We start from the raw sequence: 24,749 nt of genomic DNA, 5'->3' as shown, positions 1-24,749 counted from the left end.
CATAGACTGAGTTTCAAAACGATGCCAATAAATAGAGAGAAGTTGGGAGATCTAGGGAATAGCAAGGTAAAGTGGTGGGAGGTAGGCCTATGGTTTTCAAGAAGGCTGAGTGAAGGGGGCAAATCAACAATGGAACAATAGAATGTGGAGGGACTCAGAATCCATGCTTCAGAGCCATGGGGAGTCTCTGGAGTGTCATTGGAGATGTGCTCCATCAGCAAGGTTGATAATAGAGCAGGGGATCCAGCCTGCAGGACAGATGAAAGACTGGGCAACAGGGAGAATAACAGAGGAAACTGACTCTGGTGTTCAAGCAAGAGAAGATGAAGCCTTGAGGACTGAACATTGGACAGAAGGTTATGCCGGACAGACACTCAAGTAGATCTTCTCACTCCCTTGTCACTTAGACAGAAGAGTGATAACTGCTGGGACCCATTGTTACAGGCTGCAGGGACATGGCTGAGAACAATAGCAAGGATCTGCTTCTCCTGAATTCCGGTTTAAGGACCACCTACAGAGACCGATGTCTAGAACGACATTCAGAAGGGAGAGCTATCATAAATAGTTTCCACAATCCACTGGGTAATTGTGACATTTTTCTCCTCAGAAACAAAAAACAAATGCAGGTCCATGGGGTAGAACTGGGTTCACGAGTTGTAAAGCTGTGCAGGACAAGAGTACATCTCCATCCCAGCAGAAGCATGCACAAAGGGACAGTGAAGTAGAACACAGAAGAGGGGAGCTTCTGTGCCCATCTCAGAGCGAACCTCTGGCAGTGCCAAGCAAGCACCAAGTAGGTCTTCTTCACTGAGCTTGCTATTGAGAGGAAGAGTGCAGTGATGTGCACAGAAGCAGGGGGAGTGGAGGGCAGGAGGGGAGAGGTGGGGGAGGCTGTGGCAAGCCTGGAGCTGCAATCACGGGAGAGTTACAGAGAGGCCTGTGAGGGAGGAGCAGAGAGATAAGGAGGAGCACGGGGATCCTCACCATGGTCAGGTAGTGGTACTCGGAAGGTGTTCCAAGGGACAGTAGCTTTTTCTCCTCCGGACTCATGCCATTGAGCATGCTGTAGAAGATGTGGTAGTTGCGCTCATCAGGGGCCTGAATAAAGGAAATCCAGAGAGCTTGTGAGCATCTACCAGAGGCTTAAGGGAGCGGTGGGCAAGGCTGTCTCTATGTCTCTGGCCCCCAGCCCTATCCTGGCTCCCATCCAGGATTCTTAGCCAGTGACTGCTCTGACGTTGACCCAACAGGTGGCCTGTCCTGGCTGCTGCTCTCACCCTGGGTCTCCAAGATGATCCACAGCCACCAGGACCAGCGAACGCCCCACACCAGGGTCTTTCCAGCATCCACACTGCGCCTGAAGCTCTGAACACATCTGCCTCAGTCACAAGCCAGGGAGTCACATCAGGGTTCAGGTCAGAGTCAACTCGGCCCTCCATGCTTTTTAAAATGACCACAAAGCCTCCCTGACTTACTTAGCCAAGCCTACTGTATTTCAAACACTATTTATGTTTAAACTATTCCTGTTGCAAATATTCAAACAATCTGAGAACACTACATTAAAACGTGAGCTTTCGTCCTCTTCAAATTCCTCCTGTGTCTACCCAGAACAATGGAAGGTCTATGTTCCTATGTAGACATGCATCACTGTCACTGCCACTATCATCCTGTTGCTCATCAATTTGCTCGGGCGAGCACCAGTAATGTCTCCATTGTGAGACTTGTTTGTTACTGTTTTTGGCATATCAAATACACCACGGGTAGCTTGCCAGGCTCTGCCGTGTGGGTGGGATACTCTCAGTAGCTTGACGGGCTCTCCAAGAGGGGCGGAGGAATCGAACCCAGGTCAGCTGCATGCAAGGCAAACACTCTACCCGCTGTGCTATCGCTCCAGCCTGGATATTATGAATATACTTACTGATAGTCTCTTTTTAATATAGGAATATATCCACTGCTCTGCAACTACCTTCCATTTTTCATCTAAATGTCTCTTGGTAGTCCACATTAACAGACAAAACTCACCCTCTTAAGCTTTGTCTGGCCTTTCGCAGTCCTACATTTCTAGTGTGTTCCTTAGCGTGGATAGAATGGGTTTCTTACCTGCAGTTAAGCGGCCTGCCCGTTCACAAGTTCTGTGAATGTACCAATGAGATCCCACCTCAGTCAGGCTCTGTGACCCCCTACAAACTAACTGAATTTCTCTGGATTGTTTCTTCATTCGTACAGTGGGGGAAAATAAACCTACCTCTCATGGAGATGCCTGGCTCAGAAAGTGAGCTTCCTCACCAGGCTTCCCAAGACAACACAGTGTCAATCCTGCCTCACACACAGCCTCAATCCTACAGACCTTCCTCTGTGTGTGTGTGTGTGTGTGTGTGTGTGTGTGTGTGTGTGTGCATGCCTGCATGTGTGTTTATGTACACACATGTTAAGCACTATGTTATCCTATGTGATATCCAACTTCTGTTGGAGTGCCCCTTGGAACTTGCTTTCATTATTTAGGGGACCCCTGTGAAAAAGAAAAACATAAAGCATCTTGCTTAAAAGGCATTGAGAATTTCAAGATCATAGACTAGGGAGATAACGCAAAGGGCTAAAGCACATGCCTTGCATACACTAGATCCTGAGTTTGATCCCCAGCCCTGCACGGCCCCTAAACAGAGCTCTGGGGGGCCACCATGGGCTGGAGAAACACTACACAGTCAAGCCTGAAAACCCAACTGTTAATCCTGCATTGCAGAACACAGCATCCTCACAGTGACCTTAGGCCCTCCCAGCACTTCTTAGGAGACCAGAAGGGTTTCAGAACCTTGACAATGGAATAGGGAACCACATCTAAAGACTTTCTGAACACTGGACTCTGTGACAGCACAGGCCACTGACCTCTTCATTCCTATCTGGGTGGTCTTTTGGACACTGTAACCCAGGTTCCTCTGCTACAGCACCCCCCAGGCTCCCACCCCACCCACTCCACCTGAATATACACTCCACCAGTTAGGGACTCGTCTGGATGCAGGGTTAATTCTAGCAGAGATAAGAAGCAGAAGGCCCCAAAGGGTGGAGGAAATCATATGGATGAAAATTCTATGATTTCCTCCACTCTATTCTTATCTGATAGTGGCTGCAAACTAAGGCTTAAGAAGGAAGAGTGGAGGAGTGAAAGTAGAAAATGGGGACTAGTCTTAAGTCCCTCCCAGGCCCCTGGTTCCCCATCCTGAAGTGGGTGAAAGTAGCCCCAAGGACCAGAGTTGTCAGAGGAGCTCTCACCTGCCGGCAGACCCGGGACTTCTCCAGAAGAAATTGCTCTATCCGTGCACCCTCAATCACCCCACTGGCATTGAAGTAGATGTCGATGTACTTCCCAAAGCGGCTCGAGTTGTCATTTCGAACGGTCTTGGCATTTCCAAAGGCTGCAGACCAGAAAATGAGGTCCATGATGAATGGGGGTAAAGAAGAGAAAATGTATTCTAGCAAATCATCTGGGAAATCTTCTCAGAGGACATGAAACCCAGAATAAAAGGATGGATGGGACTGCACCAGACAGTGGCATTAACCAAGGAGAGGCTCAAAGGAAGGCACGAGCACTGTGTCGTAAAAGCTCCATTGTCAGAAAGCAGGGAGGAGGGGAGGGGGGCCTGCAAGGGGGAAACTTGGCTACTGCATGGGACAGGAAGAAAGCTGTGGGACGGGTAGAACTTTTTAGGGGCCAGGTAGTATAGCCTTGAATGCAAAGCTAAAAAGATTGAAACTAGTTTTATGGGTGATGAGAAAGGCAGCATAGCTCCTAAGAAAGTGTTAGAACACATTTTAATTTAGGTTGCACTGGGAGGCTGCTTCTGAGAAGGTGCATCTGCAGGGAGCCGGACAAGCATTGGTGCAGGCCTCAGGCATAGAGAGAAAGGTCATAACGGGAGGTATTTGTATGGGTTGAAGTTTGATAGGAAATACTTTTTATGAAGCTCTTTCTGCAGGCTTTTCTGGGTGAGTATGGCAAGAAAGACTTTGTGCTATGTCCTGGGACACGCAGGCTGCACATGCACACATGATTAAAAGAAAATATTCTCTTCTGCTTCTTACCAAAAGTCATATGCTGAGGGTTTTTTTAAATTATGCTGTTTAATTTATTCTAAAACACTGACTCAATTACCCACTTATGGGTTGTTGTGCAGTTTGAAAATATCATACAGTCTCCTGAAAGGAACGATGAGAATCACTCGGGTATAGGAAATCCTGCACTGTGTCTCCCCCTTGAAGAATCCCAATTGAAGAATCTAGTTTAATGTTGTTGGGCCCAAAGGCAGAACCTTATCAGAAAGGAACCTGAGATAGGTTTGCTTTTCTTTCAATAGGCAGATTCTAACATGCAGATGGAAAAATAAAAACACAGAAATTGAGAATGTCATACAGAGGGAATGATAGACATCAAGAATAATGCAACAGACACACCAGGTAAGAACCATTGAGTGCAAACAATGGACAAAGGCAACACAGTGGAGTAAGAACTGTGCATTGGACAGCATTGGGATGATCTGGTCTCTATCTAGAAAGCAGGAAAGAGAGGCCGAGAAGGAGGGAGGAAGAGACATTCTAAGTCATGATCATCATGGAAAACTCACATGACTACATGATCTCAAAAAGCATAAAACTGAATTGTCATGATATGTCAATCGTGCCTCCATTATAAAGGAATGAGACAGCTACTAACCAGTGATGGACAGTCCTAGATTTGAAGACGCTTGCCTCTGGACACCTTCACCAAACCCTGAGCAGCAGGTGAGGTGCTGGGCCTGACTCGCCCTATTTCAGGACTCTTTTCTGGGGAATTTCACCCCCCAGCTCCCCTTGGGGTTGACCAAGACATATCAGCTCTGTATCCCCACTTGAATCTCTTCCTGTCCAGTGCTGCTCCTCCCTTAGCATCCTGTCAGCAACCCAGTGTGAAAGTTTCTCCTGTCATTCATGCCTCCACTCTACTTGTGTGCTGAGAATTTGCCTGTTATTAAACCTCTTATAGCCCAACCTGGAGCTCAGCTTCTTCCCAGGGCACTGAAAGCTACTAGCTCTGCATAAAACTCTGTCTAGATTTTTCCCCAGTTGGTTTCATCCTGAGCCCTCTTTTCAGAGGAAAACTTCATAAGGTCCTGTGAAGCACACACCTCGTAAAGGTTTATAAAGTCGTCCACCTTTCCCTCGATGCTTCCTGCAAACCTCTGCACAGACATCACCCCTTCTAGTCCTAAAGAATCCCGGGAAGTCTCAGAAAGTTTAGTGCCTATCCCATCTTTTCCCACGAGGCCCTCCTTGCAGGAAGGGTTCAGCTGTAGGCTCAGGGGAGGAACATGGGTCCTACAGGTGACCACTTACCTTCCAGGATGGGGTTGGCCTCCAGGACTTGCTGTTCAATCCAGGAATGCTGGCCACTGACAGTTGCCAGGAACTGGAGGATGAGCTTGGTGGTCTCTGTCTTCCCCGCTCCAGACTCACCACTGCAGAAGGGGTTCAGGGTTGTCAGTCAGAATAACAATTATATCAGCCTCTCTCAGCTTTCCCAAAAACCCACTATAAGTCTACTTCCGGGACCAGAACTGGTCTTAACATTGATGCCTTCTGCTCATGCAGAAGTTCCCATGCATGCAAACTGTCCCTTGGGGACCCCAGACCATCTATGTGGAGTCAGTTAATTTGTATGTTTGTCTTTTTTTCCTACTCCACTATGAGTCCCATGCAAGCCGGGTCCTGTCTGGCTCGCTCCAGGGTCCCTGGCACCATGCTCTGTGGACCAGAGCCAATGGCGCAGTGCCCAGAAGCAGCCATTACTCTGTGCACAGTGGCTGTATGTTGGCCAGAGGGGAAGCTGCAGCTGTCCTTTGGGAAGTAATTCTGTGGTAGTTAGAAAGAACTTTCAGCACTTTCCTGCTTTTAACCAAAGGAAGTCACCCTAAAATTAGAAAAAAATTAATTTCTTTACAAAACTTTATGCTCATTACTAATTTTAATGTTACTAATTCTGGGGCTAGAGTGATAGTACAGCAGGTGGGGCATTTGCCTTGCATGTGCCCAACCCGAGTTTAATCCCCGCCATCCCATATGGTCCCCCAAGCACTGCCAGGAGTAATTTCTGAATACAGAGCCAGGAGTAACCCCTGAGAATTGCTGGGTGGGACCCAAAAAGCAAAAAAAAAAAAAAAAAAAAAAGTTACTAATTCATTGCCACAATTGGAAGCAACATAATAGGGGTGATTAGTTATGGTACAACCAGCCAGAACATCAAACTACATCAAAAACTAAATCTACGCAGGACTACTGCAATGACACAGATGTTTACCAGGTGGCAGACAAGTGCTGGGCCTAGTGTTCATTTTAAACAAGTGAAGAGAAAAAGCCCTTTTCTTCCTGAGGAATATTTCCTGAAGTTTTCTAAAATTTTCAAGCAAAGACGTCTTTATTTTGTTTCGGGGGGCCACACCCAGTGGTGCTAAGACTTACTCCTGGTACTGTGCTCAAGAATCAAAACTAGAGGCTGGAGTGATAGCACAGCGGGTAGGGCATTTGCCTTGCACGTGGCCGACCCGGGTTCAATTCCCAGCATCCCATATGGTCCCCCGAGCACCGCTAGGAGTAATTCTTGAGTGTATGAGCCAGGAGTAACCCTGTGCATCGCCGGGTGTGATGCACAATGAAAATAAAATAAAAATAAATAAAAATAAAAAATAAAATAAAATAAAAAGAATCAAAACTAGCTAGGTTCAAGGGTGTCAAAATTGAATCCACATTGACTACATGCAAAGCAAATAAGTGCCTTATATGCTGAACTATCTCTCTAGTCCACAGGAAAATACATATTAATGTCACAACAATAGATATAAAAACCAATTTTTTAAAATTGCTTAAAACCAAGGGGCTGGGGAATGGAGCAATAGCACAGCAGGTAGGGTGTTTGCCTTGCACTCGGTCGACCCGGGTTCAATTCCCAGCATCCCACATGGTCCCCTGAGCACCTCCAGGGGTAATTCCTGAGTTCAGAGCCAGGAGTGACCCCTGTGCATCATCAGGTGTGACCCAAAAAGGAAAAAAAGAACCTAAGGGGCTGGAGTGATAGTACAATGGGTAGGTTATTTGTCTTGCACATGGCTAACCCAGGTTCAATTCTCAACATCCCATATAGTTCCCTGAACATCACCAGGAGTATTTCCTAAGTGCAAAGTCAAAAGCAAGCCCTGAGCACCCCTGGGTGTGGCCCCCAAACAAAACAAAATTGCTTAGGTCATTTAACTCGAATTAAAGAATGTAGTTATGAGGGCCAGGAATATGACTAAGTGGTAAAGCAAATTCCTCTCCTCTGTGAAGCCTGGGTTCAGTCCCAGCACCATATGCACTCGGGAAAATCTAGGGATTTCCAAAAATATACCGTGTTTCATCTATGGAACACATTCAGATTTGCAGTGGTTAAAATGTCTGTAGCACTGTAGCACTGCTGTCCCATTGTTCATTGATTTGCTCGAGCAGGCACCAGTAACGTCTCCATTGTGAGACTTGTTGTTACTGTTTTTGGCATATCGAATATGCCACAGGGAGCTTGCCAGGCTCTGCCATGTGGGTGAGATACTCTCGGTAGCTTGCCGGGGGTTACAATGTCTAGCATCATTAATTCTTGAATGTTACTATTATATAAGTTCATTTATTATGAAAATACAGAACACTACAATGGAGGGCCAGAACTATAGTACAACCAATAGTGTGCTTGCCTCACACAAAGATTACCTAGGTTCAATCCCTGGCATCCTATATGGATTCACCAGGAGTGATTCCTGAGTGCAGAGCCAGGAGTAACCCTGAGCTTTGCTGGCTGTGGCCCAAAAACAAATAAACAAACAAACAAAACAACAACAAAAAGAGTGCTACAAATAGAGGCAGAACAATGCAGTGTTGCTACTAAAAGCGCAGATCAGCAGTGCCTGTCATGTGGTCCTAAACATTGATTCGCAAGCCCCACCCTGCTCTGCCCAATTAGAATCTCCGTTTTCACAAAATCCTGACCTTCAGAGAACTTCTGCTTTCATAATTTTCATAATAAACCCCGACCATCTCATTCCCAGTTTCTTTTCCTGGCCAATTTATTTCCATCCTATGCTATCTTGAAGCAAGTCCTAAACAAATATTGTTCTCTCTGAAAATAATTTTAATGTTTTGACCCATGACTGCCCGCTCAAGCAAGTCGGTGAACAACGGGACGACAATGTTACAGTGCTACAGACCCACGATTATACGATCTGAAGAGAAACCAGAATGAAACGATAGCACAGCGGGTAGGGTGTTTGCCTTGCACACAGCCAATCCGAGTTCAATTCCTCCATCCCTCTCAGAGAGCCCAGCAAGCTACCGAGAGTATCCCGCCCACATGGCAGAACCTAGCAAGCTACCCATGGCGTATTCAATATGCCAAAAACAGTAACAAGTCTCACAATGGAGATGTTACTGGTGCCCGCTCAGGCAAATCTGTAGGATGACAGTGCTACAGTGCGACACATGATTAGGACAATGAAGATCAACAAACATCCAACAAACATCCATGACCCTCCCTGAGTGCCTAGGGCAAACAGAGGTTCACCCAACAGGCTTGATATGAGGAGAGGCCTGATGAGGCCAGAGAGCAGAAAATGTCTAGTATATGGTCTTAGGAAAGAACGGGGGTTTGACTCAGAAGATGCTCCGAGATTTCTGCCCTCTCCTCCAGGCCCTGCTCTCCTGGAGGGGAAAGTCAACCCTGTGAGCTCCAGCCACAGCACAAGGCCAGCTCCAACATGATCCCCCCAAACTGTTGAAGAGTGGGGGGAGGTGAGAGAGGCAGCAAGAGGGTGACAGATCAGCTTGGGAGCTCATCACTCTGTCCTCTTTCCCTGCAAAGCCCTTCTCTTCAAAGCCCTGCTGAAACAGTGGCCCATTTAATGCTTGCTTGTTCACCTGGTCTTCCAGAGCTTGGCTGGGAGGAATCCAAGAGCACAGAGCTAGGAGTAGCCCCAAGTATTTCTAGTTGTGGCCCCCAAACAAAATAAAATAAAACAAAACAGAAAAGCAGCTTTGGACCGAAGAAATAATACAGTGGTGGAGAATAGTACACTTCCTTGCACGCGGCAAGTCTCAGTTGATGATTCAGGGACACCACATATTGTACCTCCACCAGGGGTCATTCCTGAGCAGAAAGCAAGGAATTACCCCTGACACCACCCAGGGTGTCCCGGAAAGAACAGCAGCAACAACAGCCAACATTGGCCTATTTATTGTCTGCATATATATGTAAAATCTCTAAAACATCAGTTATGCAAGACTTTTCATGAATTTATCCTTTGCATGTATTGTTGTCTTCTCATGTTGGAACTATGCAAGTTTCACTATAGGGCACAATTAGACCTAGAGTGAGTGTGCGAATCAAAACAGTAAGATCCCTGGAATTAAATTCCCAGTCTCCTGCCTGTCCCTCTCACACAAAAACAGCTCCTTAGAACCACTTCCAACCTCCCTGTGTGCATCATCTTTTGTAGGCTTTTTGGTAGTTTGGCAAGGGGGGGAGGGTTGTTTGGCTTTGCTTTCGTTTTTGCTTTTGCTTTTGGAAGTGAGACCTCCTCTGTTTGAGTCCTGCATCCCTGTACCTCTAGGTACCAGCCTGGATTCATTTCTAAGTTAGCCCATCCTGCCCTGCACAGGAAACAGTCACTGAAGATTGGGATGGTCCAGGCCCTGCTGATCTTAGCACACACGAGCAGATTCTGGAGAAAACCCTTGGAGAGGCTTCTTAAACAGGCAATTCAAGTCAGGTACCTGTGAGCTAGTAAGGGTTGGAGGTCGGGGTTTGTAATCAAGCCAGGGCCCTGCAGCACAGCAGCCTGGGAGGCACCCTGGTGGAGAAAGGGCTAAGGGAAGGAGGGCTCTCTTTTACAAGCTGCTCGGGGGCTACGCCTGGCCCTTCAGCCCTCACACATCCCCAGCAGGGCTGAGAGCCTGAGCCCCACCTGATAACACAGCACTGGTCCTTCTTGTTCCTCTTCATGTTGAAATAGCAGTTGTCAGCGATGGCAAAGACGTGTGGCGGCAGCTCACCTATGTGGCGGTTGTAGTAGAGCTGTACCTGCTCCAGGGTGTAGAGGGGCAAAGACTGGAACGGGTTCACAGCCATCAGGATGGAGCCTGTGTATGTCTGGGGAAGGGAAGAGATAGTTAGTGCTTTCGAGGTGACTCCTGGGCGCCACCTGGACAGGCCATCTCTGGTGTGGGAGGACAGTCTGATTCGAGGCCAGAGAGACAAAACATTCAGGTCCTTCCTTAGATAGAAGGGATTGTTCCTCATGAACTGGGCTGGTGGTGCATTCACAAAACAATAAACCAAGCAGTCATTGGTGAATGTCTAGTGCCCTGGGAAACAAACAGGCAGGATGATTGAAATGAGTCATTGACTGCCGCCTGTGGCAGCATCTGTGGGGCTGCACAATTATCTGCCCTCACCAATCCCTGCTGGTACCCCAGGTCAAGACCACCGGAAATTCTGGAGCCCGTGGGGTGGGGCTCAATTTCCTTGTTCTTTAGTTCCTTATAACTGGGAGCAGAGGAAAGTTAAGTGCTTTGTCCTCTCACACAGGGAAGGTGTAAGGACTAGGAACTGGTTATGGTTGCCTGAAGGCTCCTCCCTCCTCCCCCGCAAACCAATGCCCCACCCATGGTTTTCCTTCCAGACCAGGCAGTTAGCACGCCATAGAGTCGCCCTCTGTTAGTCCAGGATCCCCTGGACCCTGGGACTCACATAGATCTTGTGCTCCTTATAGCGGATGAGGAGGTTGTGCACCAGGCCTGCCTCATGCAGGTCCCCCAGGCGGATCATGTCATCCACACCCTTGGCAGAGTTGGGGTGCATAGGGCTGAGGGTGCCAAGATCCTCCGATTGGATCCAGTGTTCCTGGAACAAACAACACAGAGAGGTGTGAGGGATGACTTCTTGAGGGACCAAGCCCTGGACCTTTCCTCCAAATTCTCAGCATATCCATTGACCTGAGGGCCAGTCTGGCCAGGGTCTGTGGTTAAGACCAAGGGAATGATGGCAAGAAATGGGCAATGTGGCTAGTATACGGGGCCATGTGTGAGTATGCAGTAGCGATAAATTTCAGACCAGGTGAGAGAGGCTTGTGGCTAAAAGTCAGAGCTGGCAGTCATTGTGATCGGTTTATAGCTGGGAGGATCTCCCTGATTGTGAGCCATTAAAATGTGCAAATAAAAGTAATTTTTCAAACTGCTTAAAATCAGTTGTGAATGTGAGATAGTTCTGTTAATATGTTACTGGTTGGTGTAATATGAATCTCATAAATCAGTCTTCCTTGGCAATCCAGCCTCTGCCTACAGCACCTAGGCCAGTGATGAGAGCACTTGATGAGGCGTTAAGTAGACTGCTGGTCCCCTCTGTCTGCAGGGCTTTCCCCTGCACATCCTTGGCCAGCTTGACCATTCTATGGCTGAGTTGCCCTCCAGGGGAACACCTCAGATTCCCACCTTTCTCTTACCTGTGCCACGTAGCTCAGCATGATATGAGCCATATCCCTTCCTCCTCAGAGTCTGGTGCTTCCCCCATGTGCAACTTCCTCGTGCACTTTTACCTCTGCTTCGCTGTTCCTCTAGCTCCACCCCACCTTACTACAAAGGCCAGTTTCCTGCCCTCCCCTCTTTATCCCATCCCTTTACCCCTCAACTCTTCTCCTTTCCTCATTAGCCAGCCACAGTCTTTTACCAGCTAACTGGCTCCTTTTCACTATGGAAACATTCCCAGACAGGCCCATAACTCTCTCAATGACAGGACCTAACCCTGGTATGTCCTTTAATATAGATGCCATACCCAGGGCTCTAAAAGCCCTGGTGTTGGGGAGAAGTTGTGAAAAAGGGATGGTGTCAGGGCTCTAGAGGAGTAGGGTAGGACTCTGTTTCCTGGAACAGCCAGTCACACTGACCTTGCCCTCATCATCTTCAATCAATATCTTGCCAGGCTTCGTTTCTTTGATGATGCCTCCAATGGCCACCCTGCTAGAGGACAGATTGAGCCACACGTGGTCACCCTAGGTTGCAGAGAAAAAACAGTGCTTAGAGCCCGGCACCAGCTTCCCCTTCTTGCTCAAAGCTTCTCATTTCTTCATCTTTCTATTGAAATTCCCAAAGCAGAATTCAGATGAAAAAATAATAAATATGAAAAATGGGGAAAAATACTAATAGAATATTCAAATTTTTTAAAAAACTAGTTGAAAAGGGGATAGAAAGAGTGTTTTTAAATAGAATTTATGGTACAATCTCTACAGAAAACAGTATGGATATTCCTTTTAAAAAAATAACATGACTCAAAGTTTCTACTCATTAGGCATTTATCTAAAGGAAGTGAAAACACTAATTCTAAACCATATTTGTACCCCTATGTTCATATCACCATTATTCACAATAACCAAAATATGTCATCAACCTAGATGTCCAACCACAAATGAGTAAACAAAAATGCTTCAGAGTAAATACTCAATGAAGCTCTAGTCTGCAGGTAAAAAGAAAGACAAATTGTGTCTTCCTAAACAGAGTAGATGGAACTTGAGGTGATTAAGCTATGTGAAATAAATAAGGAAGTGAAGACAATTTCTAGAGAGCTTCACTCAATGTGTGGAATATACATAACAAGTGCAAATGAGCTGGCAAAACAACAAAACTAATCACTTAACTCAGTGAAAACCATGGCAATTAATGGAAGAAAAGAGAGATTGGCTAGAGGAATAGGTAGAAGGATCTTTTTTTAAGGTGAGACAATACTGAAACTTTGATGATAGGGTGACTCCTATATATATTTAGAGCTATAACCCCTAAAAGTATATAATGGTAATAGTTAATAAAATCAATAAAAATAAAATATTTATTTTTTTATAAAATGTAGCTACAGACAACTGATGAGAAACTTAAAAAACCTCAAATCTACAAATTAAAAAATTCCAGGTGCTAGAAAATAATGAAAAATAAAAATCAGTGTCAGTATATGCTAGTAAAGTTATTGAACTTACTTATTTCAAGAGGTAGTAACTGAGGGGAGGTATCAGATAAAAGAGTCAATTTGTCTATTAGGAGAAAATTCGGGACAAATTCAAATATTATATGAGGACCAAACAAGTGTTACAAAGATCTCAAAGAAAGAATAATATGCCATTTAATAGAAAGAACATAAAGAAAGGGCTTGTGAGGAGGCAGTAAAATTGAACTGTGAACTCTTTGGTGAGAACTGTATCACCATACGAAACTGTTTTTGTTTCTGAAAACGAAAATAAAATAGAACTACTATGTGATATAGCAAGTCCACTTGTAAACATGTAGCCAAAGGCATTCAAAAAAGGATCTTGAAAATATTTTTAAACACCCATATTCATTGTAGTATTATTCACAATAGCCAGAGAAAGTTGACAGCAATCCAAAACTCATCCACAGATGAATGCAGATAAACAAATTTTAGTACAGTCATACAATGGAATATTATGCAGCCTTATAAATAAGGGAATATTGTCATGTGCTACAAGGAAATTCAACTATTAAACTAAGCAAAGTGTATCAGTCACAGAAGGACAAATTCAAATGGTTCTGGGGAGGAGGAGGGGGAAAAAGGAGGATGAGGGAGAGGAGAAAGGGGCGGGGGAGGAAGAGGGGAAAGAAGGAGAGGAGAAGGGGGAGGAGGAGGGGGACGGGAAGAAGAGGAAAGCAAAGAATAGAAAGGGCTAAAGGATAAGAGAATATTAATGGGTATTAATTTTGCTTTGATGATGAAAAGTTCTCAGAACTTGGGACTGGAGAGAAAGTACAGCAAGTAGAGCACTTGCCTTGCATGTGGCCAAACCAAGTTTGATCCCTGGCAAGCCCTATTTGGTCTCCCAAGCACCACTGGGATTGGTCCCTGAGCATAGAAACAGTAGTATTCTCTGAGTACCACTGGGCATGACCCAGAAACAAAAAAGATGGAGCTGAACAGATAGTACAGCAGGTAGGGCACTTGCCTTGCATGTAGTCAACCCAGTTTTAATCCCCAGCATCCAATACAGTCCCCTGAGCACTGCCAGGAGTAGTTCTTTTACCATTTCATTATAAAAGTAACAAACATTTTTGAAGCTACAATATTGTTTATTTAACTGTTCTATGAATCAGGTAGGATAAGCTGTAGAAAGGATGCAAATAGCTTTTCTGCCGCTGCACGAGCTCGACCACAGAAGCAACTGAACTCCTTTGGACACGAGCAGTGCCCCAAAAATGCCTCCAAACTGTGTGATCGGAGCTACTGGCCCATGGGCCTCCAGCGGGGCATGGTTCTTCTCTTCAGGCTTCTCCCTCATATGAGCACCACAAAAGGAAAGTAAAAGATTGCAGTGATGCAATTACCAAAAGAATTTTCCCTGGACTTCATATAGAAATCCCAAACCTAATATCTCCTAATATCTCCTGATTGTCAGCAACATGAAAAGGTTCCTTTTTAGCAGGTCTTACTGTGGGGGGGAACTCCAAATAATAGTACCGAGTTTTTTGTTGAAATATTGAAGGTAATCAAAGTAGCAGCTATTTCTTTAGACTGTGAAGTAAGCCAAAGCCCCACACTGGCCGAGGTGAGGAAATATCCTTCTTTATCGGTTCTTTTCCCTTTTCTGGGAGAAACACGGTGTGGTGTCCACCATGTTATGAAGTCTATTAAGCAGGCACGAATTTAGAGGCCCGGGAATGGCAGGGGGAAAAAAAAAACTATATACTTGGAACAGCGGGACGCTTGGGAAGTCTCGGGCCCATACCAGCGCATGCTCCGCCAAGACTCGACCCAGGTGGCCACACTTTTCAGTGGCCTCGATGTTGCTGATCAACCAGAATTCAGAGCCTAACTAGACTACTTCTGGTTCTAGAAACTACTTGCAACCATGTCTTTAGACTGAACTAAGCCATAGCCCCATGCCAGCCAAGGACTGGAAATATCCTTTTTTCTCGTAGGGCAGCGTGGTGTCAGCCATAATATGAGGACTATTCATTAAGCAGGCACGAACTTGGTGGCTCGGGAAGAAGGGGGGAAAAAAACTCTATGTACTTGAAACAACGGGACTTCATATCTCTCCAGTTTCAGCAATGGAAAACTAATTATCAAATGCTGCATTGGCAGTAGGGCTGTCTTTCTTGGGGGAAAACTCCAACAATAGTGAATGTTGTGTTGAAATATGGAATGTAATCAAGGTAAAGTGAAAATGAAGTGAAATTTATCAACTAAGCAGGCAGGGATGGGGGTGGGGGGTGGGGGGTGGGAGCTATACTGGGGTCTTTGGTGGTGGAATATGGGCACAGGTGAAGGGATGGGTGTTTGAGCATTGTATAACTGAGACATAAACCTGAGAACTTTGTAACTTTCCACATGGTGATTCAATAAAAAATAAATTAAATTTAAAAAAAAAGAAAGGATGCAAATAGATACACACAACATACACGAGTATGAACTTACATAATACTAGAGAACCAGAATTCAGAGAAAAAAATACCTAAGTTTGCACAAAGGCCTAAAAGTAATATTTGTATCAAATTTCTCAGGGGCATTGAAGAAAAGCAAGAAAAACAAAAGTCAATGGAATAAAATAAATATCTTCATGATTCTGGAAAAGTTATATCCGTCAAGGAATCCTATGTCTAACTGACCTTGGAAGAGAATAAGTACATTTTTTGGCATGCAAGTCACTTAAACCATTTACCTGGTATGTACCCTTTCTTGGGAAACTCTTACAGGATGAACTAGATCAAAACAAGAGAAATAAACCAAAAGAAATAAAGATCTGGAGACTAGAAAATGGTGCAAAGAAGAAACAAAAGAACAGCTGTGAATGAGAGCCAAGATGACAGATGTGCCTCAGAACCAGGAGACACCAGTGTAGAAAGCATAAGCCATCAACTCTGGGAGATAATGTTTTCCTGGGGATAAAACTGCTTAAATTCTCAGTGCTTCAGAACATTTTGAGAAGAGATTGACACATCTGGGAGAAACGGGAGCTTTAAGTTGTCAGTGAACACTGAGTAGACAAGGGAAAGACAGTTATAAAGTTTAGCAAAAGAAACCAAAATTTAGAACATGCAGCATGGCTCAACTGAGAGTAGCACTTACTTAAAGTTTTGAGATCTTGTGTATATGGATCTTACCAAAACCAGGATTTAGCAATAGCAAGAGGACAGAGCAACAAACAAAACGTGTGTCTGTGCCAGTGATGGGAGTCAAGGACAAAGTGCTAAGGCCTTTCTCACTTAAAGAAAAATTAATCAATAGTTGATGCTTAAAACAAGAAAACTCAATTAGCCCTATAAGGTCCTCCTTAGAAACGTAGAGGGAAATAGAGAAAAATCAACTAGAAGGGCTGACAGGGGTCACATATGAGGGAGTGAAAATAGGGAATAATTCTTAGACTGTATTCCTATTACAACTTCATAAAAATAAAAGCTGAAGGGTTGGAGAGATAGTAGATCGGAGAGATAGTAGGGGGGAAGGAGCTTGCCTTGCACACAGACTATCCTTTCTCAATCTCCAGTACCACCGATGTCCCCTGAACCACACCAGGAGCGATCCCTGAGCACAGACCCAAGCTCAATCTGGCCCAACCCTATACACCCCAAATGATAATCACTGTATCACTGTCATCCCGTTGCTCATCAATTTGTTCGCGCGGGCACCAGTAACATCTCTCATTGTGAGACTTACTGTTTTTGGCATATCCAATACGCCACGGGTAGCTTGCCAGGCTCTGCCGTGCGGGCGAGATACTCTCGGTAGCTTGCCAGGCTCTCCGAGAGGGGTGGAGGAATCTAACACGGGTCGGCCACGTGAAAGGAGAACGCCCTTCCGATGTGCTATTGCTCCACCGCAAATGATAAAATAAAATAAAAGCCGAGCTAGAAATAACAGCAATGAGCAATTGTTACAATATGCAGAAAACCTGCATCAGCAACACAGTGCATTCAGTGAGCAAACTAACTTATCAGAAATGTCAGAGACCCAGGAGAAACTTTCTTACAAGAGTGAAATTCCAGTGCAAATAATTTGCAGCATTCAGGGAAACAGCTGGCAGGTCATCAAAAAGAGATTAAAAGTCAAAGATAGATGATGGGCATCTCACAGCAAAAGTGATATCAGCCAGAAATGACAGAGAAAGATGTCATTTCCTATCCAGACCAACTGATGAGGTGGTATTAGCTCAACATGAGCTAGAAGAAGAAATAAAAATCATAAAATGACTTTATCCACTCTATTTGGCTAAAGTTCAACTAGGAAATAATGAGAGGACATGCAGCAGGAAATGAAACTTTTTATTAACTCTTTAGAGAGCTGGTCATGTAGATACAGCCGAATCAGGACAAGAGAGAATGAGAAGCAAAAGTAGAAGTTATCCACTGCAAAGAAAGTAAAGGTCTAATGAGACTCTGGAAGTAGAGGCAGTTTCAGAAGCAGAGAGATCTAAGCAGAGATATCTAACTTTTCATGCTCTTCAAAAGAAACACTGGACAACAGAGTTCCTTTATTCATCTTTTCTTTTAAAAATATTGTTATAGTTTAACATTGTTACAAATCATATTAATGTATCACTGTATCACTGTCATCCTGTTGCTCATCGATTTGCTCGAGCGGGCACCAGTAACATCTCCATTATGAGACTTGTTACTGTTTTTGGCATATTGAATACACCATGGGTAGTTTGCCAGGCTCTGCCATGTGGATGAGATGCTCTCGGTAGCTTGCCAGGCTCTCCGAGAGGGGCAGAGGAATCGAACCTAGGTCGGCCGCGTGCAAGGCAAACGCCCTACCCACTGTGCTATCGCTCCAGCCCCATATTAATGTAATGATAAATAATGACCTTATGTTACTTCTACTGTATCTCTTTCTTTCCCTTACCCACCACCAGCGTTCCCCCACCCCTGCTCCCATCTAGGTAATCTCAGTTGTAATCCAAAACCAAGGGTTTGGCATCAGAAAGAGTTCTTTCTGGAAAGAAGGTGGAAGTGCTCCAACCCGCAGAAACAATACAATAAAACCCAGCAGAAGATGGACAGACTCATCCCATCCATCTATAGGGAGAGATGGCCTGGATAACATTTTCCCAAAACAATAACCCAACGGTGGACCCAACCCCCTATTTAATAAAGCATGGGTGTATTAAGGATTTGGAATGATTGGTTTACTAGCAAGATAAACAATGTTTAAAGCTTCGTGAATGAGAGACTATGCCAGTCTGACAGAGATATGTTCAAAATATGCTCAACCAATCTTGCCCATTGAAGGACCCCCAAAAACCCATTTTCAAACATTCAGAAGGAAACTGGGTTTTGCTAGAATGACTGTAAACTGCTTTACCCCAGGGTATTGAGATGCTCAGAGTGTGTGACAGTGTCAGGCTCTGAGCTTTTTCTCGACCCCATCTTAAGGTGGGGAGTGAGAGGGCTGGTGGTAACCCCAACAAGAAAATGTTTTGTTTGTATCATTACATTACATTAATCATTATCATTGCATTATCATTACAGTAGTCCTTGAGTCACTGGCTTGGTTAAATCCCCAAAAGGCTGTTACATCACGGGAAATCTAATGGTTGATACAAAGTACTTGCAATGCAGGATCTATTCACCTTCTTTAAAAGTCTTCAACTTTTGTTGGATCACTTACTCCTCCCCGATTCTTTGCTCATGTGATTCTTTGGAAATGTTGAGAGGCAGGGCAAGTGGTAGTATCCAAAAGATGTGTAATGCTCTATTTGTAAATCTTTTGTGTGTTCTAGGTTGGTGTCTTCCAGTAGAAACATAATGCAAACCATACCAGTGATTTAAAACGTTCTATGAGCAAGGGAAGAGCATGGGATGAGGAGCGATAAAACAGACTATAAATGACATAGGGACAATGGTTGGGGTCTATAGCACTTTAGTAGTGGTGATGGTTCAGTAACTTTGTAAGCCAAAAACATAAGCAGTAACACTATTGTAAACTATTTTACCTCAATAATAATAGTAGGGTAAAGCTAATAAAGAAAATATTCTACTGGGCACATGTAAGAAGCAAAGAAAAATGAGTGATTTTAGTTTTATAAATGCTGTACTTGAGTACAATATACTTAAAGTATTGCTATTTTAGGTAATCATTATAAAATTATTGGCATATCTTACATTCCTTCTTGGTACCAAGTCCTTGGATCCTGTGTGCGCTTTAAACTTATAGCAAATCTCTGCACAGAGCAGACACAGTTCCCTTCTTCGTACCTAAGGTTCATCACCACCACTACCAGCAGCAGCAACAGTAATGTGGACAGAACAAATTTCGCACTCTATACCTTAAACGCATGGTGTTCTGGCCATTGCGTGCTTTTCCTTTGAAACAAACTCTCCCTGCCACCAGAACATCCAGTTGCCCAATGCTTTGATCAAACTTTGAGCTTCTATGCAGCCACCAGTGACCCAGTGTAACCTGTGCAACAATAGTACCAGTATTCCTGTTATATCACAAGAATTCAAGTGGCAGTTTTGGGGGTTTGTATCAAGGAGAGTCTGTTTCCAAGAGGTGGTCATAGAGGGTAGGTGTTTCAGAGGAGGTTGGAGAAGTTGCTTTCAGCTGACCCGGGCATCAAATGACTGGTTCCTCTGTGACCTTTGCACTTCAGAATTTATAGTTGTTTCTCCCCACCACGTGGCCAAAAAGGGCAGTGCCTCTGATATCCCACAGTTATATGACAGATGGCAGAAAGGCAGTCTGAAGATTGGAGATCCTGGCCAAGGTGGCACTGCCAGCAAGCGGCAAAGTTTCCCTGGGCAGAGAGCCAATCTCTGAGAAAGAAGTGCTCTGCTGCTGCTGGAGAAATGCCCATCTCACGCCTAGCCTGGCACCAAACCCTGAAGTGTGAAAATCAAACTTCTCCAACTCAATTCCTGTTTTAATTATACGAGAAAAGTTCTGTAGCTGGAAAGTGGTGTCCAGCACCCATTGTTTTTCTAAAAATACATAATGTAGACATTCCATGTATTTAGATTTTCTTATAATAGATATTGAATAAAATTAAAACCTATTAGAAACTAAATTGTGTTCCCCCAAATTAGATGTTGAAACCCTAACCCCAACCAAAGATATCTGGGGACTGGGATTTTAAGATGCTAAAGATGGTTAAAATACGCTTACAATAAGAAAAGCATATTAGGACACAGCGAGTAAGTGGCTGCAAACCAGGAAGAAAGGACTCTATTGGCACCTGGGCCTCCAGACAGTGAAGAAATAAATTTTTATTGAACTAAGGACACCATTCATGTCGCATGCTATGGAAGTCTGAGCAGACTCATAGAAAAACCCCTCTGAAGTCACACAGAACTGACTTCTGATTTCTTCTTTGTATTCCATGAGCTTTATGCTTTCAGGCAAGTCCATTTCCTGTCTGTTAAAGGTCCAACTTCCAGGGCCAGAGTGATAGTAGAATGGGTAGGGCATTTGCCTTGCACACAGCTAACCCATGTTCTATCCCTTGCATCCCATATGGTCCCTCCAGCACTGCCAGGAGTAATTCTTAAATGCAGAGCTAGGAATAATTCCTGAGCATTGCCAGGTGTCACCCCAAACAAGCACAAACAAACAAAAAGAGAGGGAGAATGATCCAACTTTCCCAGAGCAGTAGAGGGTGGACAAAGGTTATTTGTCAATAATGACCTCAGCATAGTTCTGTCATTTATTCAGCAGGTCCTCTTAAGGATTCAGTGATGAATAAGACATCACCCTCCTGTCACGAAACATGTAATCTCAGCTCAACTCTGCTTGAAGTTAATGGTCAACTTGAAGTTAATGGTTTTCTCTCTCTCTCTCTTCTCTCTTCTCTCTTCTCTCTCTCTCTCTCTCTCTCTCTCTCTCTCTCTCTCTCTCTCTCTCTCTCTCTCTCTCTCTCTCTCTCTCTCTCTCTCTCTCTCTCTCTCTCTCTCTCTCTCTCTCTCTCTCTCTCTCTCTCTCTCTCTCTCTCTCTCTCTCTCTCTCTCTCTCTCCCCACCCCCAATTTGAGGCTTTGCGGTCACCACAAGGAAAGTGATAGAATTTTTTTTTTTATCAAAACAAGCACTGGCTTTTCTGAGTTTGGGTTTCAAATCTAAAGAACAGGGGAGCACACACACAGTTTAAGGGCTCTCCTCAGGGCTTCTCCAACCCCTGAGTTTCTCCTGTTTTGCAAGCACCATTAAGCATGCCTGGAGGCTGTTTCCTACTGCCTCAGCTAGGGCAGCAGCTTCCCAGGGTTTGTTGACAGTAAATGCAAAAATCTTCTGCTCTTTTCCCAGGTGGCACCATCTCTTAGCCACAGGGACACAACAAATCCTAAATAGATATTTTGGGGGCTGAGGAAAGCTAGGTAGTTCGGAACCAAGAATGATTTGGGGGTTCATGTTTGAATCTTTGCAACAGCTGTGGTTAGTGGATGGATGAGAAGACAACTCTTTGCTAAGACATTTAAATAACAAATTATCTGTCCATGTAGACATCCTGCCAAGACCCCAAGACCCAGGGGTGGCCAGCTCATTCTCTTTAGATCATCTGTCTTGTTCCTCAAACTCTATCATTGCTGACATTTTCCTAATATTGTAGTGTAGTCTGTCTCTTCTTTCCTTGGGAGCAATTTGATTCAGCCTTTGGTAATTCCCACGAACAATCCTGAGATGGAACCAAGTGTTTCTTACCAGCCTCAAGGCCGACATCCTGAGCCAGCAGCTGCTCCCAGCCTGCATATAAAGAGAAGGAAGAATTTTAGTTTCTCAGGATCCTGACTTGGAGTCCTGGGCAAAGGGCTCATCAGTAAGTCCAGAGTGCTTGGTCTGGGCCTACCTCAAGATAAGACTTTTTTTTAAAAATCAAGTTAAGACTATTGGATAAATGGACAAATGAGTCTCAGTCTCAACTCAAGTGTAAGAAGATGCTTTCTGTTTCTTTCATCCTGCTCGTTTTCATTGAACCTTTAGTTTGCACTCAGCCTGTGCTCCATGTAGGGAACAGAGGTAGTTCTGACCTCACTTAAAACACAATCCAAGTGATCTAGAAGCGCAAAATTAATGTGTTGACCTCAGTATAAAGGAATCACCACCATGCAATTTTGGGAGTTAGGCAAGCGGCCAGCATCACTCAGATGTCTGATCCCAATCTCATAGCACCGCAAACTCACCTGTGTGTTTCCATTCCGTACATGAAACACAAAGAAAGGTCCCAAGTTCAATAGTCGCATAGCTGGCAACCCATCCCAGATCTATCTCCTTACAAGTCTATCTCCAGTACCTCGCAGCCTCCCAAGTACTTTGGGAGCAAACAGGAAGCCTGATTAGGTCAGCAGGAGGAGGGGGCTTGGGGGAGATAAAGCAGGAACTGCTATGATTCAACTAAAGGCATTGGCACTTTGCCCTGCACTGTACTGAGCAGTATGAAGTGATACAGGCTGTGTTGTCCACCGCCATGTCCTTCCATCTGATGCAGGGGGTGAGAGTCATACACATTTGTTCAATAAACAGAGAATAAAGCCGCCCTTAAAGGTGAAGTGGTTTGATGATGGCTTTGACGGATGAATAAGAATTCAGAGGAGGGGCTGGAGCAATAGCACAGCGGGTAGGGCGTTTGCCTTGCACGAGGCCGACCCAGGATCGATTCCCAGCATCACATATCGTCCCCTGAGCACTGCCAGGGGCAATTCCTGAGTACAGAGTCAGGAGTAACCCCTGTGCATCGCCAGGTGTGACCCAAAAAGAAAAAAAAAAAGAATTCACAGAGGAAGGAGAGAAGGTCCTTCTCCAAGGACGCTGTAAGTTTAGCAAAAGCAGAGGGAAAAAGCTCCAGTGCTGCCAGAGATCAGTTCGGGGGGTTGTTTGGGCTGAGCAAAGGGAGTTTAGAGTGAAGCAGGGCACAGGTACAAATGAATGTGATAGTTCTTTAGCTGTCCTGTTTTGAAGAAAGAATCTTATTTTCCCTAGTTTTATTTAGTGCATGGGTGACTATAAGCTTAATGACCATCTAAGCCTCCCAGATACTGCTGAGTACCTATCATGCACGTGGTAATAATCAGCGTAGGTACCTTTTCAACATCTGAGGTGACATTTTTCTCCCTGACCCCAGAGGTGAATAAGACCACCTCTCCTGATCTTGTCCCCACCCTTTAGGGACAGACAGGAAGAAGGGAGTCTTTCTCTTTCATTGTTGGTGAGAACACCGACTGGTCCAGCCTTTTTGGAAAACAATATTGGCATTCCTTCAAAAATTAGACATTGAGTTTCTATATGACCCCTCAATACCACTTTTGGGAATATATCCCGAGGATGCAAAAAAGCACAGTAGAAATTACATCTACACCTGTATGTTCACTGCAGCACTGTTCATAATAGCCAGAATTTGCAAAAACCCAAGTGCCCGAGAACAGAAAACTGGTTAAAGAAACTTTGGTGCATCTACACAATGTAATACTATGCAGCTGTTAGGAAAGATGAAGTCATGAAATTTGCTTATAAGTGGATATTCATGGAGAGTATCATGCTAAGTAAAATGAGTCAGAAAGAGAGGGACAGACAGAATGACTGCACTCATTTGTGGAATATAAAATAACCTAACATGGGACCGACAGTCAAGGACAGTAGACACAAAGGCCAGGAATATTTCTCCATAGTTGGAAGCCTGTCTCATGAGCTGGGGGAAAAGGCAGCTGGAATAGAGAAGGGATCACTAAATCAATGATGGTTGGAGGGATCGTTCTGGATGGAAGATGTGTGCTGAAAGTAGATAAAGGACCAAAAGTGATAGCCTCTCAGTATCTATATTGCAAACCATAATACCCAAAAGCAGAGAGAGAGTATGGGGAAAATTGTCTGCTATAGAGTCAGGAGAAGAATTGGGATGGGGGGAATATTGAGGACATTGGTGGTGGAAAATGTGCACTGGTGGAGGAATGGGTGTTGGATCATTGTATGACTGAAACTCAAGCATGAAAGCTTTGTAACTGTATCTCACGGTGATTCAAAAAAAATCAAATAAAATTGAAATAAAACTGAAAAAAAAGTAAAAAGAAAATGGGCAGCCCTATGCTGAGACCTATTGAGAAGAATAGAGTACCTGGGAAAGGTCACTCCTCACTGGCCCTCAGGACTCTGGGCTTTCCTGTCCTGAACTGACCCCCACTAGGGGACCCTGGGGAAGTAGTGATCAAGGCTGAACTGGGAACAGCTCCTCTTTTACAGGACTATTCTAGGGCCTGTGAAGTCAAGAACACACAGGGAGCCTCGTGAAATGTTTGTGCCCAGGCACTGAGATCACACAATCCACCAGATCTCTGCCCCTGTCCCAGATGACCACTTGGTTCCACAGGGTTACCAACCAACATGAAGTCAGTAAGGCAAGTTTGGGAACCAGGCAGCTCTCACTCCTCTGCTGGGCCTCATTCTCTTATCTTCCAGCTTGCACCTAAGCTTGCACATTCCCATCCTCTCCCAGGGCTACGACCAGGATCAGAGCACTGCTGAATCTCAGATCAGTGCCTCTAGCCCTCATCACTTCCCTAAGCTCTAGAGGCATTAAGGGTCTCTTTTTCATGTTATCTCCAGAAGTTTTGTCTTGGAAACAACAAACTCAATATGACCGTAGTAATCTACCTTTCCCCTCACAAAGCTGCTCATTACCTGCATTCATTGCCTTAATGAATGAAACTTACAGTTGTCAAATCATCCTA

At 44.6% G+C, this 24,749-nt stretch overlaps 1 protein-coding gene across 1 annotated transcript in view; it reads right to left on the bottom strand.

The window, feature by feature from the left end:
• The window catches only part of MYO7B (myosin VIIB), a 69,228-nt gene extending 46,957 nt beyond the window's left edge, over positions 1 to 22,271 (bottom strand). Inside the window, exons 1-7 of the mRNA XM_055121242.1 lie at positions 22,212 to 22,271; positions 11,985 to 12,089; positions 10,793 to 10,945; positions 10,008 to 10,192; positions 5,365 to 5,486; positions 3,268 to 3,410; positions 985 to 1,098 (exon numbers count right to left, since the gene is read on the bottom strand). Coding sequence (XP_054977217.1) covers positions 985 to 1,098; positions 3,268 to 3,410; positions 5,365 to 5,486; positions 10,008 to 10,192; positions 10,793 to 10,945; positions 11,985 to 12,089; positions 22,212 to 22,271 — 882 coding nt within the window. The remainder of the gene's footprint in view (positions 1 to 984; positions 1,099 to 3,267; positions 3,411 to 5,364; positions 5,487 to 10,007; positions 10,193 to 10,792; positions 10,946 to 11,984; positions 12,090 to 22,211) is intronic.
• Between the last annotated feature and the right edge of the window lie 2,478 nt (positions 22,272 to 24,749).

The sequence above is a fragment of the Sorex araneus genome, chromosome X (genome assembly GCF_027595985.1).
Source record: "Sorex araneus isolate mSorAra2 chromosome X, mSorAra2.pri, whole genome shotgun sequence".
NCBI lineage: Eukaryota > Metazoa > Chordata > Mammalia > Eulipotyphla > Soricidae > Sorex > Sorex araneus.
This window is presented reverse-complemented; position numbering and strand designations above follow the sequence as displayed.